Here is a 14,808-nt window from a genome sequence, read left to right on the forward strand (position 1 = left end):
AGCAAATGGAAAGTGAGAACCCAGTGCAGTCAAAATCACATGTGGAAAAGTTGCATTTTATATTTATTTCAGTTTTAAATGTCAAAACGTTTTTTTATTTTTTAAAAACGAGTGAAATAAATAATCAGAATGCGGTTGTTAGGTTGGGGAGTAGATGCACATCACAGGGATAATATAGCAGTGAAAGAGTGACTCTAGCTGAATAACTGGATGAGATTTTCAAGGTGGAAGTAGACTCAGTTTTAGGAAAATAAAGCAGTTAAAAGAGAAAATTATTTGGGAAAGAAAAACACAAATTACACTTACACTAGATTTAATGGCTAGAAATGGGGAACGCCACCCGTGAATAGAAAAGTTACGCTGCAGTTGTAACCCTTCACGTAGTGTGCCTCTTTCCTTTAGGGAGAATTAATTTATTTAATCAAAATATTGCTAAGGAGTTACAAGATGGGGTGAATGAAAGGATGGCGCCAACACTAGGAAATCAAGACAGGAAGCACAAGGATTCTAACAGTCTTAAACAATTTAACAGAATATGGATAGGATTACTTAGAGATTAGGACAAAGAGTCAAGATTGGATAGGCTATGAGTTGGTATGGGATGGGGAAATACAATCTGCACTTGAATTTCGGGATGCGGGACAGCTAACCAGGTTCTGGACTCAAAGGGCTCCGGTCACAGGATGGCGGCTCTCCTAACAGCAAGCAGCTGGGCAATTCTGGTCACTGGATAGCAAGGGTACAGCGGGGATGCAGGTAGGGGGCAAAAAGCCGGTCTGGTCACAGGATAATCCCAAAAGGTACCACAGCTTTTCCCCCTTGTTATTTGGATTTTTAGTGGGGTCTCTGGGTCAATGGTGTTACTGCGATAGGGTCAGCTATGCCTTGGCCTGGCAGTAGAGTCTGGAATCTTGCAAAGGTGGACCTGGAATGTCTGAATACGCAGGCGCTGGAAATTCAGAGGATAGTTTGTCTGTCCCCTTGTGAGCTCCCACATATAAGGCGGGTGACATCACAGGATTTATTGTTGGGCAGAACTAAGCTAGACCTACCCCCATGAACCGGATAGGTCAGCCGATGCTGGTCGCCTCCTCCAGGAGGGGACTCAGTTTATACGGTTATGTTTTATGAGGTACAAAGCCGTCCCACAGTCCTTTTTTCCAAAAAATCAATCTTAACATAAATCACACATTTATACAGTTGGGGCCGTTTTGCAAATTACGTAAGCAGATTACATATTTCACACAGAGCATGGCAGTCCAATTCTTAAGTTTGTAGGGCATTGTTTCATCCGTCTAATACATTTTCGTCATTTTCAATGAAAATTATTTTAGCTAAAATTCTATAACTTTCTACATGTGTACATATTATCATAAGGCATGTGAGTATTGAATTTCAAAGTGGCATCATATACAGTTTCCTCAGAATATCCAATTCTCAGAAATTTGTGTCCCCAATATGCCAGTGAATGCTACCACATCTTAAATTAAAGCCAATAAAGTTTCATCTAGATTGTGAAACTTTCGCATTACTGTGTTGTCCAATTCCGGAGGTAAAGAGTCTTGAAATGTATTGATAAAATAGCCTTTGGAGCTAGGTGGCCAACATTGTCTACCAAATAAGGGCATAACTTCCAAGGCTGCTCTGGAGTTGGTTTTGAAGCTCCCTAGTAGGAAGTTGTGGGGAGGTGTTTTTCAAAAGCAACACGTAGGTGTCCCAGAATCTATTGTGTCAACCTGGAGCACAGACAGAAGTCTGACGAGCGCGTGATATGCTGCCTCTGGGTCCATTCAGAGTTTCAAAGAGCACAATTAACACATAGGTGTCCCAGAAATCCATTGTGGCTCCTGTTGGGGGAAGGCCACTCTTGTTGTCAGCCCCCAACTGTCCCTTAAGCCATAGTAGAAACCCTGTTCGGCTAATTTTCCAGTACAGCCAATGCATTTATTTCTTTATTTTATTTTGTTCTGAATCAGAATCAAGCCTGTTGAAATAAAACATCCCATATATGTTTCCCAGCAAAACTCCCTTTACATTGCTAAGCAAGGACCGGGCCTTATCCAACATTACACTTTTAAAACAGGTATTTTTCTTATTTGCACAAGCACATTTCAACACGTGGTGAAGTCTGCTGGGATGTCCCTTTCAAATGGTTTTCTCTTCCATCTGAATTCCCAACATGGTTTTGCAGCCCTAGTCAGTTTCTCTTATACAGCAATCTGTTTAAGACACAGGTCCACTGAAATTGACATATGCCCAGAGAGCTAGGGTTTCTTTTGAAGCATTGATTTTTGACATTTTGTAGCCCAAATTTCAAGCATTTTTCCGTAAGGCTGAAAGTAAAGTTTCTGTGGATTTCTCAGATCTATCTGACACAGCCTGTGATTCAGGGATAATGCTCTATTTTGCTGGCGCACCATCTAAATATGGATAGGCATGACAGGGTCTCACTGAGAACAGCAGTGTGATGTTAAACAGATGAAAAGAGAATCAGTGCAGCATCCTTTTCAATGTGAAATATTCCTTTTTCAATGGGAACGTTTTAGCAAGCAGCAGGGCAGCGAAGCGTTTCAATTTGCTTCTTTGGTGCACACAAGAAAACACGCTGGCAGCTTTTCTCTGTGTGCTCCTTGTTCCAATTTGCCCAACAGGTGCTTGGCAAGACAGTGCAGCCATCATTTTCTAGCGGCAAAACGCAGTTTTGATGCGAGACAATGGTGCTCAAAGGAGCCAGCGCAGCCATTTCGCTGTTAACTGCTGAAGTGCAGCTTGGTTACGGAGGGGAATTCTGCTGAGTGGGTCAATGTTTCCCACACTAGTGGGTCCAAAAGAAACATGTTTGGGGAATATTACAGTAGACACGGCCAAAGGCTGTGCCACCTAGCCATGGCCAAAGGCCATGGCAAGTGGTCCGTAAAGATTATGGTATAAAATAAACCTTGTATTTCACTGAAAGAAATCGTAGTTATGGTGCAGTTAAATTGTGCAGATTTAACACAACAAACCCCTTGAAATTCAGCGGATGTGGGAAGTCATGACCAGCATAACTCAGCGCATTTCCGTTGCAAAGCCCATGAGCACATACATATTATAAGATAAGGGATTTATAATGGCATAGAAAATGACCCTAAGGGGGACATCAACGGGGACGTACAGAGTTAGGCTTTTCATTACTTCCTACATCTGCTGAATTTCAAGGTTTTTGTTGTGTTAAATCTGCACAACAAAGGTCGACATTTACTTTTTATAGGTAGGTGGTTTTTATCGATTTAGAATTATCAGAAAAAGATGTGTTAAGATGCTGAAAATGTGATACAGCTGTATCCTACTTGTTAGTATGTAGTACAAAATAGACTGTACTTCAATTACATTAGTCAATAGGTGGTATTTTATTAAAGCTGTTTTTTGAATGTTTAAACTTCATTTCATAAAAATCCGTTTTTCGGCAGGAGCAGTGGTTTTTTTTGTAGTTGCTCTTTGCTGTTTGCAGCTAACAATGGAAATCCTGGAATGTTCATAGTTAAGATTTGTTTATTTTTCTACCGAACGCAAATGTGATTGTTTAAATAGTATCACATCTATCTTGAATGTTCAGCTAATGGTGTATAGAAATTAGGGGTTAATTGCTGTGGTGGGGGGCCTCTCCCACGGGGTAATTGCTGTTCCTCACGGTGATAGGCCCATTAGAAGAGGCCCATCGGAAAGAGCGAGACTGCAAAAAGGGCCATAACCGACAGGAGAGCCAACGCCCTAATTGCACCCTGGATACTGCAACTAGTTTTTTTTTAAGCTTTCGTTCATGACAAAAAGCATTGGGACCAAAGATGAAACCATGGCAACAGGGAAAAGTCCTTTGAAATGGAGCCCCTTTTCTCTTTCCATGGCACCCAGAAGAGGAAGGAGAATGGCAGCTGCTGAATGCATGGACTTTCTTGTAGAGTATGCAGGGAAAATGGTGAGGGACTGTGGCGGGGGGTGTGGGAGGTCGGGAAGGGAAGGAAGAGGCAGCCAGGGCGGGTATGAGCAGTAAAGAGTGTGAATGAGACTTGGGATTGCAGGCCTATGATCACCAGACTAGGGCCGCAATTCAAGCGAGCTTGCTCCTCCTGTGCCAGGTACAAATGGACAGCTAAATACTGTGTGTGCTTCGAGTATTTAAAGTGATTGTCATATTTAGAGAGCAATTAGCAAAAGTAACCAGGTTGACATTTTAGGTTTAAACTGTAACCAAAAAAGTGATGGGTGGAAGGTTTTGAATACACCGTTTAGCCCGTCTGCACCATTGCAAAAGGGATCCAGACATATGCAAATCAGTCAGGTACTGTCACCTGACCATTTTAGGCTTCCCATTGGTATTGATTAAAAACAGATATTATGGAGGTTCCAATAACTATATATCTTTATTTACTGGGTACACTATCATCTCGTGAATTAGGGGCTTTAAACTACTGCTGATTGTGCAATAACAAAAGCAGCAAGTTGGCACATTCACACTACCCTCAATGCTACGAGGTCAGACGTAGCAATCGTAAATGAGCACTCTACAAATCTGTACACACACACGAAGAGCGAATACACTTTATATCAGGGCACAAAATGTGTACTAGCTATTGGCTAATAAGAAATGGCGTGGTGTGTCTAAGTGTTGAATTGAGATGGTAATGGGCCACATTAAGAGTATGGAGGTAGCCATGCCGCTTTTACTGGCATGGCTACCCCCATACCGGGTACCTGGAATGGGCAAATACCAGGCCATTCCGACCTTGGAGGGCCCGGTATTTCCCCATTCAAGCCCCCATAGGGCTCAATGGGAATGGGGAGGATGCTAACAACGGGCCCGTTAATGACGGGCCCGTTGTTAGCATCCTGGTCTGCTCCCGGGTGCCGCTAAGGACGCCTGGTTTTACCAGACGTCATTAGCGGGTCCCGTGAGCGGACCTCATAATGAGGCGGTAGTGTTAACGGGGCCAGCGGCTCTACCGGCGGGGTCGAGATGAGGCCCAATTACTTTTTATGGATGGCTAGTAGCTTGTACCTTGAAACTTTTACTCCTGGTTTATAGCACGATTTAAAGGGGAAGTTCACTGACTAATGTTATCATTTAGAAATATTGCCCATAATTAAAAATGTATGTAAAAAAAATGTTATGTTCCTACTAATAATTATCTGATGTGATTCTAAGTCCTGCTTTTAAATGATTTTGAGGCATCCATTTTGCATACAGAAACAATTACCCGTTTCTTTTAATTCTCCGCTCTTACTGCAGTAATCAAGCAGGAGTCTTCTACTGGGAGCTTACACTTGTTGCTGCCGAGAGCAGGGAATTAAATAACACATTCACAGGACAGTCAGTCCTATGAATGGCAATCCTAATACAGCAAACAAACACTTTTTAAATCGGGAAAGCATTTGTTTTCTGTATTAGGGTGGCGTTCATAGGACCGTCCTGTGAAGGTGCGAGCGGGCCAAACACGCCCTGTTTATTAGCAAGGGCGTGTTTGCCACGTTTTCAAAAGGACTCCTGTAGTCCAGTGGTTGAGGGTTGGCCATTTGAACTATGCGACCCGGTTTCTATGATTTCTGGATACTTCAAATTTTGTTTTAAAAAAATAATATTTGAAGCAGTAGGGGAAAAAAAGGCAGGAACTCCAATCCAGGCCGTGTGACTCAAGGAGCAAGCCCTTAATCACTGGACCACTGGAGTCCCTGCTAATCAGAAGCACTCATTGCAGTGTTATACAATACAGCAGTGAGCACTGTAATTGCCATCTCAAAGCTAAGGAAATAGACTACACAAGTCCCCTCATGTAGTTTAATTCCTTAGCTGCTTTCACAGACCTGTTTGTCGTGCTGCAAAACAGCACGGCAAAGAATGCGATGAATGAGACTTTTGTGGTCCAGTGGTGAAGGATTAACCCTTCTAACATTGTACCTGAAATCGAGTGACAGCCTGTCTTTTTTTTACCATGCATCAAATCTTTTTTGTTTTTAACAAAATTTGATGCACCATAAAAAAGAAAGGTTGGGATTCGAATTCGGGTCGAGTGGGCTAGCCCTTAACCACTGGACCACAAGAGTCCGTTGTTCAGAGCAAGGCAAACACGCAGGGTTAAATAAACAGTACGTGTTTGCTGTGTTCACACGTTCACAGGACAGGCATACTTATGAATGCCATCCTGATACAGTGAACAAACGCTTTTCAGATTTTGTATTAGGATTGGCATTCATATGAATGCCTGCCCTGTGACCGTTTTTCATTATCTGCTCACCAGCAGTAACAAGCTACAGCTCCCGGTAGAGGGCTCCTGCTTGATTGCGGCCACAAGAGCAGAGAATTCAAATTACATTTAAAAGTGTTTCTGCTCACCAAATTGATGCCTTCAAGTAAGAACTTGGAGGCACCTTTTGGAGCTTATTTTTATAGGAACGTTAAAAAAAATATGCTAACATATATTTTTAATTATGGGCCATATTTTCTACAATTTCGTTTCTCTCAAACTCACTACCTACCAGTCAAGAATATTATCTATTTCAAAACACTCTGCTTGTTCAAAGTGCAATCAATGCCATGGAGCATAATTCCAGCAAGAAAAAATCTCCACCTACAGACCAAACAGAAACCTGCGGTCTAGCAATGACGCCTTGAGTCCAAACGTAAATCGAAATGGAAATACAGTGGATCACGATTATCAAACATCTCAGCGAAACTCGAACTCCCTCCACATGAAATATGCATAATGGAGGCACACCTGACCTTCAGGAAAGCACTAAAAAAGGTATTTTTAATATGGTAATCTAACCTGCAAGCCATAAGCCATTGTCAAAGAGAGTCGCAACATAACTGACCACACCACACTGGGTTTTAGTTGCCCAGATAAAAGCTACCCGCGGGAAAGCAACTTGACCTGATGCCACGAGGATAGCACACTTTTTTTCCCCATTACACCCTACTAAACCCTCCATACTCCTGCAAACATACCTCATACAAAACGACACCATTATCACCCCACACACACAGGACTTTCAGATTGGGCAGAGCGTCTGTAGACCATGCAAATGGCAACAGTATGTGGTATAAATCCCCCCAACACAGCTTAAAATAACAAAATGAGGCAATTTACGGTCCTGTGTTTCATGCAGTCTTTTAAGGAGGGAATACCTATGCTTTTATTGATAAAATATGTAATGTTGAAAAATTGATCAACAGAAAACCATTTTCCTGTCTGTCATCTCGTATGGAGAAGTGCCAAGACGCCATTTTGGTTGAATTGAAGTGTAAATCACAATAGAAATGACAAGCCTTAAGGTATATGTAGTAACAATTAGATGTTTTCTTTGTCTTCCAAAGGTTCTGTAAGGAAATGTCTATGTGTATACATGATATCATGTTTAACACGTATTTTTAAACTCACACTAAGGGCTTGATTTACACAAATGTTTTCAAATACGAATGTCCCATTGAAAATATTTTTGTAAATCAGGCCCTAAATCAGTACCATTTAAAATAATGTTGGCGATGCCCCTCCGGTTGAAAGAAATGCATATTTTCTATAAATCAACAGCCACCGTCGTCCATTTTAACAGAGCGCCGCCTACATCTCCTTAGTCGTCTGGGGGGGAGGAAAGGGACAGCCCCCCCACAGTTTGACAATGACTACAATAACTATTCAGTGTTTATGGCACAGTGGTGCATGTTTCTAAAAATCTTGAAAAGGGTGGGTTTGCACTAAATTGCACATTGCCCAGGTATGCAGCATGTCCTCCCACAAAGACGAAAGGGTAGCATGCACTCCACTGCTCTTTGGGGGTGTAAGAGGTCACAAGCGACGACAGTGGGGGAAATGCTGGTCTCAGCCATCAGGACCAGTGAGCCAGCCGTAGAATTATTACACAGGCTGCTGCAGAGGAAGTTGTTTCGATGTGCAACTGGGTTACCAGACATTTGGTCGAAAAAAATTGGTCGACCAGACAAATGGTCGAACCAATTTGGTCGAAAACCAAATGGTTGAATTTTTTTTTTTTTTTTTATTTTCACCTTTTTTGGGGGGGGGGGTCCCCCCCTAACCCCCTTTTTTTTCTAAAAACCCATTTTTGTAAAAAACGAAAACCCGAAAAATAAATATATAATTAAAAAAAAAATTCAACCATTTGGTTTTCGACCAAATTGCGTCGACCAAATGTCATTCGACCAATTTTAGGTCGACCAAATGTCTGGACACCGTGCAACTGCACTTTGTCACAAAAACATAACTGTCCATTTTACACCTAAACTTGCGCATTGGTCATGTATCCATTTCTTTCTCTATCTACCTACCATATTAGTCAAAATGCAACTGTACTCGTTAATCTGGTCAATAATTGATTTATTAAAGAGCAGGTCAGTATTGTACAGGGTTCGAAATTGAGGGGAGCTGGGAGCTATTTAGCATAGTAGAGTCTGGTTACCTTGAAACTAACAGCTACTAGGAGCTGCTTTTGGCTCCTAAGGCCAACTGGTGCCTTCCAAACATGTAAATGTGACATTAACTTTGAGTATGTTAATAAAGAAGAATTAGAAGACATCTAATACACATTTAAACACATTGGTTCATACAAAACGGACAAAAAGTTAAAGGAGCATGTCTGGTAGCTCCTAGTTCCCCTACGGTAGCTCCGGTCTACTGAGTGATTCTCGACACCCAGGAGCTAGTTTTAGCTCATGCTGAATGAATCTCAATTTCGAACCTTGGTAGCTTGGTGTGGTGCTGGTGGTGGGTGTACGTCAGAGGTTCCATGCTGCGTGGAATGTAGGTTTCCTTAGCATTCCAAAAGGGACGTTGAGTCGATTAGAGAGAAGGAGCTGGCAGAAGGGTGTGGGTGAACCAGTGTCTGTCACTGTTCACGTCGTATCTTGTCAGCCTATCTATACGACCTGTTTGAACCCTCATGGTGTAACGGACCAAAAGGACAATAAGGCTACATGTTAATCTTACCTGGTTTGTCGGCATTCACACCTCATTACAGTCAGCAATTATAATTTGCTTGTAAATTAAATCACGATTCCACTGCAATCCCATTGCGTGGCACAATTCAAAGGTTGGCAAATACCGTTGCGTAAAAACCCTGGCACAGATCATCCATCTATTGTAGACCATGAACAACCCCCCTAATAGTATGGTGTACAGGTATGCTAGAATAGGTTGGGACATGATGCCTGTATCTTTATACACGATATATACCTCAAAGAACAGTCTATTCAAGTAACTGTGCACTATTGTTGCCTGTGAATTGAATCAGTAGGGTTCAGCCCACAAGGCCTAGATCCAGCCATAATTATATCACCAGAATACCGAGTAGGCCTAGTGCTGGATCTGAGAATGCATATACTGTCGTGCAGAAGAAACAAAAATATATCAAATCATTTTTTTTAATGAAAAATCATGCTACCCTGAAAGCCATAAAATGCTCATATTCTTGGTTAACGGGACTTTGTGGCCTTATTTGGGAAGCATTTCAATGGGCTTGCACCACTGTAAAATCAGGCCTTCTGCGTTCTGCAACTGCATTAGATTGATCAAAAACGAAAAAGCAAACATACACGGTATGACAATTCATGCTATTCTGAAGCACCTTGTAAGCAGAAAAATTATATGGTCTGACATATTGTTTAAATTGAGCTTTCAATATGCTTCTCACGGTCAGGCATTACGGGTATACACAAGACCACTTACATCCGACCAGACTCGGAGGTAATGTAACTGTGTAACACAAGTGTTCAAATAGCCAGAGTCCTGGTATTCGTGGTGGAGTGGACACAATATGCACCTTCTCCGGTGCAAAATGTAACCAGGTGATCTACTCTGTTTGAAGAACGGATAGTGGTTGCGGCTATAAATCCATAGAAACTATGAGGCAAGGAAAGTGCCTGTGCAAGCGTGTGTTATATTAACGAGCGGTTTAGCGGCTAAAAGCCTTGTTATGGATTGTCCTTTTACCGATTGTCATTTAACTCAATATTTTAGTTCAATGTTGACACAGAATACTCCGCTTCAGTACAACACGTGTGAAAGTTGTGCATTTTCCCAAATGCATCTCAAATGTTTCAATAAGATTTGAAATCTTGTCGATCTAAAGCCCTCTGGTGTTTATTTGCTCTGGCTGCCAACACGCGTCAATGTATCACCCGTAGCAGTGACACGAGTTTCTAGAAAACGCCAGGAGAAGCGACGGAGAACGACGTTGTCTCCATCAGAAACCAACAGATCGGTCCGCGTGGTAAATACGCAGAGGGGAGGAAACATCACTTCCACGTGAGTTCGTATAGGACGATTCCCAGAGTTTGGATTACTAAGTGACACGTCTGATAGAAGAAAAACGGCGCACAGAAAATGGGGCGCTTCGCAGCTGTGGTGACATGCACGGGTAACGTGTCTTCTCATGAGTAACACCCATCGAGTAACTAACACCGCCTTCCTTTGAGCCCCAGCTTTGATTTCGCACGAACACGCGCGTGATGGGCACATACTTCAATTGCCCCGATGATGTTTCGGTCAATTTATCATGTTACGAGCATCCTGGCTGGCTCGTGTCTCTAAGCCGGGCCACCTGGGGTGCCTCGTGAGAGGCAGTGCTGTGTGCTTTGGTGTAAATCTGTCCGAGGGGCCGATGATGCATGTGCAGTTAGGCAGGTTCCTGCTTCCCCTCCCTGCATCCTGACGCTTATAGGACGATGCGCCGCCATGATCGGTGCTGTAGGCAGGCGCAGGTACATAGGGTTCCTCAGTCACGTGAACACCCCCTGATGTGTACTAATGTGCAGCGCATAACGCCGAAGCGCAAGTAGGGCACGAGTCTTGCTTTTCATAGTCCCAAAAACACCACTTGGAAAACAATACACACAAATGAAATAACAATGGTGTCCAAGTATTGTAAAACTAATGCAAAGATACCCATAAAGGTTATAGATGGGCAAGAATGCTTTGGGACAAAGTAGCTCATCTATGTTACTGGGAAGATGTTGCATCATTTTCTGCAGTTTTTCTTCATCGTGTTGCCCATTCTGCAAACAATTCAGTGATCCGTCAATTATGCGCTGAAATAAACAATATAAAACCAGTTTTATTTTGTCGCCAGACAAATAGTGGTTTTGGATTATACAATTAAACATCTAACAAAGTCGTGAAAGTGCCATTGGAGAATACACCGTCGCACCTTCTTTACAAGTCCTGAATTCGAAATAAAAATATGGGGCCCGTCAAATATAAACTGATTCTTTCATATATATTCTGTGCGTCTGGTTTAGTGTATGAAATTTAATATGAGCGAAATCTTTCGGGGTGCCCGTACCTGCATCCTGTACAACGAGCCCGTCCGGTGTGTTATATACTAGTAAGGTGTCAATAAGTAATGGGTTCTACCGTAATGTGTCACCTTGGTTTTGGCTTCGGAGATGACTAGGGCCACCTTCTGCGGCCCAGGGTGCGTGTGCAGACATGGGCTGGTGGCGTTTCGCCAAGTACGCCATACAGTGGAAACGCGAATTAAAAGTGCAGAGCCCAAGTCTAAGAAAAGAGGGGGCTCGCCAATCGCACCCTAGTCCCAGGCTTTATACTCACCTGCAGCGCTGTCCTGTTGAAACGATTCCTCCCATTGACGTCTGCATGTATCTGCAGGAGGCTGCGCACCCGCTGGGGGTCCCCGCAGGCGGCGGCCGTGCTGAGCTCGTTCCCCAGCGGATCGGCCATTCCGGGAGTACTAGATCGAAAGTGAGGGCTTGGCTTCTAACGGGGCATGGCCCGCTGATGGCTGCTCTGGAGGCTCGCCGCCGCTCTAGTAAATACTCGTAAGAAGCCGCTGCCAGGGAGCCGCCCCGGCCGGCCACGTGACCGCGGGCCCCAGACAGGCGGGGTCAGAAGGGGCACTCACTGGATACACCGCAGCTTCTCCCCCAGAAACGGAGGGAGATTCCCTGTTTCGAGAGTCTGGCCTTAAGCGAGTTACATGCCAGCCTACATGGGACCTTTGGGCTTTGAAGTCAGCCGGTGTGACCTTGGGGAACTGAGGGGAGAGGATGTCACACTCACCAAAAACATGACAGCTTTATAAAATGCGCACCTTTTATCGGTGCACTAGGATTTATGAATGCGGCTGGCTGCCAAGAACGCAGCCTCTAGAGATATTTCAGAGACGTCCCATAACTGTTAATGAAGTGGCAGGCGTGGGCGCATCATGAACGGACTGCGACACTGCACCCCAATCCTTGAGACTCAGAAGCAAATCGTGAGAGGGCCGAAACCCCCAGCACCACGGTCATTTCAGAGTCATAGACGTACTGAGCAGCACTCCGGGAATACACCCATCTATCTACAGGACAGAGGCTCCCCGTTAGCCCAAACAACTCCTTCCACTTCGAGTGGATTTTTTCAGTGATCCGAGACTTGTCCGTTCACAGCGACAGTTGCCAAGAGACTCAAATGGGGAGAGACACCCTCGCTTTAACCCAAAACGTGTCCGGTTTCCTACTGAGATTCTCTACAAAATAGTCACCCACACCAATGCCTTTCAATGGAAAGTGACATGACATTTCGGGGCCGTGGAGATGTCTAATCTGAGGAGGGCATCTCCCTGGGCTCGGCTCCTTCAGCTACAATGTTCAAGAAAAGATCAGGTGTGACAGTACGCACCACGGGCAGCGGGTGCCAGCGTGAGGCTGGTTTGGAAGTGCAGCATGCCCTTCTGTGAGCCTCAGGCCTGGGGGTGCAACACCCACCCGGTGACACTGAATTGACGATCTGTGTGCAATTACCCACAACTCCATAAACGACAGCAGCTCCGTCCAAGATTCATTGAGAAGTGGGTTGAGACGGAAAAAGGACCCCTCGTACTCAGCAAGAGTGGCATCAGTGCAAGGTCAGGACAGACCGGGAGCTGGGCTGCTAGCCACCGGAGTGCCACTATATTCCCGCCTATTCCGGTTGCAGTTCTTCCCACAGTTGCTTTGGTAAAATAAAATAAAAAAGCCCTCCACCCACACCATTCCCGGTACGAAACGAGGTGCCGAAAATCCGCTGTCGCAGCTTTTTTTTTCCTGAAGTAACCCTCAAAGTTTAAAATGAGTGAACAGAAATGCAACAGCGCTCTTCCTACTCCGCAGAGTATTCACCATCTTTCATTTTGTATCAGTGCTGCGATGTCAATACCTTCGCTTCGCAGAGGTGACAGGTGTCATGCTGAACTGCAGAGGGCTCCTCGCTATTCCATGGCTTAGACAGAGGTGCCACCACCGTGTTGGACTCCGCTCCTCCCCGGTGATTCCAGGGTCTCGGACGGCTGCTGAGTATTCATCCCAAAACATAGCCAGGAGACACTGACAGCAGCAGTTCGGCTGTGGCAGCGACCCGCACAGCTGGCATCTACAGCACCTCTCCCAGGCTGGCCCGCCCGCACGCTCGCCGTCCAATGTACCCGCCTTGACTGTCACTGGTCGCTGTCAGGCTCTGCAGTCACGGCTCTTCCTTCAAGCGAAGCCGGTATATTTTTGTACTTCGTCCGCTTTTTTTGAAAATATAGAAAAAAAGAGCGCTTTTTCAGTTGGCCGGGCCACGCCTACTTAACGGCAACTGGCAGGTCGCGCGCGCTCTGGCACCGCCCCCGGGTGCGCGCGCATCATAGATATCTGTGACGCACTTTAAGAACAGATCAGGCCACTACATTAAGCGGCGTTGTGATTGCCTTCTTTGATGGGTGGGTGAGCTGGCTGCGCTCGGTCAGAAGAGCGTCTGTTCTAGTCAGAAGAGGACAGGATACACAAACTGTTAACGGGTGCCCGAGTTTGAGAGGGACACGATTCACCCAGGAATCTAGATATTCCTCTCCAAGTTGGCGACGACTTGCCAAGAACCCCGTAACTTTCCGGAGTCTTCAGAAAAGGGAGACAAACTGCCACGCTTCCCCGGGACTATTTATTCTGTTGGTGGCAATATCTGCGGAGAAGTGACTCCCTATCGGGATATTCTTCAATGGTGAATGTTGCAATGTGATACTCTAATAATCTGACAGTGTAACCGCACAGGACCTCGGAGTCTAGTGGTGGCTTCATGCAACACATCCGGAGCAGCTAATGCATGCAAGAGTGGTCACCCAGCTTTCAGGCTACGTCTACGTGACCCTGGAGCTAACACTCTTCCTGGGCGCCTCTTTTGGCGATACGCGCATATACACAGGTGTTTCAAGGTGCAACGAGGCAAGGAAGGGGGAACAGGGAGGACAGAGACAAAGATCTTACTAGGCCAAGTGACATTGAGATCACGCAAGTGATGGGGAGGGGAAAAGTGCCAGGGGGAGGGGGTTGTGCTGTACATGTGATCAAAACAATAAGAAGTGAGGCCAGTAGGTGGCAGGTGCAAGGGGAAGTGCAGGCAGCAGGTGTCCAAAAGTGCAGGTAGGGGGACTGGACTGTAGGGTTACAGATACATACCCAAGTGCAAGGTTTTCCGGGAAGTGTTGCGGCTGTGCAACTGGGCGGGCAGTGATCTGGGCCCGAAATCAGAGGGTAGCCAGGTGACCAGTGCAATATCAGACAGGACATCCCATACACGTTTCATTAGAAGTGTTTGTATTTCACGCTGCAGAGCTGTTTTGGGTCATGACAGCTACATTGGAAAATTTGGGATTAGCCAGGCGCAGTGAGCAATTAGGGCTTGGGGTCATTTGTGGCAGACTTGGTCCGCTGGCTGCCACAGTGCTGCCCAGCTTGATAATATAGCAGGTAGGGGCCTAGACACCATATCAGTTTGCATATTTACTGTTGTGTATGGCTTGGCTTTGCAG

At 45.0% G+C, this 14,808-nt stretch overlaps 1 protein-coding gene across 1 annotated transcript in view; it reads right to left on the reverse strand.

Annotated features, from left to right (window-relative positions):
- Positions 1–11,963, reverse strand: part of CDKN2C (cyclin dependent kinase inhibitor 2C) — a 29,225-nt gene extending 17,262 nt beyond the window's left edge. Inside the window, exon 1 of the mRNA XM_069642219.1 lies at positions 11,595–11,963. Coding sequence (XP_069498320.1) covers positions 11,595–11,723 — 129 coding nt within the window. The 5' untranslated portion in view covers positions 11,724–11,963. The remainder of the gene's footprint in view (positions 1–11,594) is intronic.
- Positions 11,964–14,808: the final 2,845 nt, after the last annotated feature.

The sequence above is a fragment of the Ambystoma mexicanum genome, chromosome 1q (assembly GCF_040938575.1).
Source record: "Ambystoma mexicanum isolate Mex_15411 chromosome 1q, UKY_AmexF1_1, whole genome shotgun sequence".
NCBI lineage: Eukaryota > Metazoa > Chordata > Amphibia > Caudata > Ambystomatidae > Ambystoma > Ambystoma mexicanum.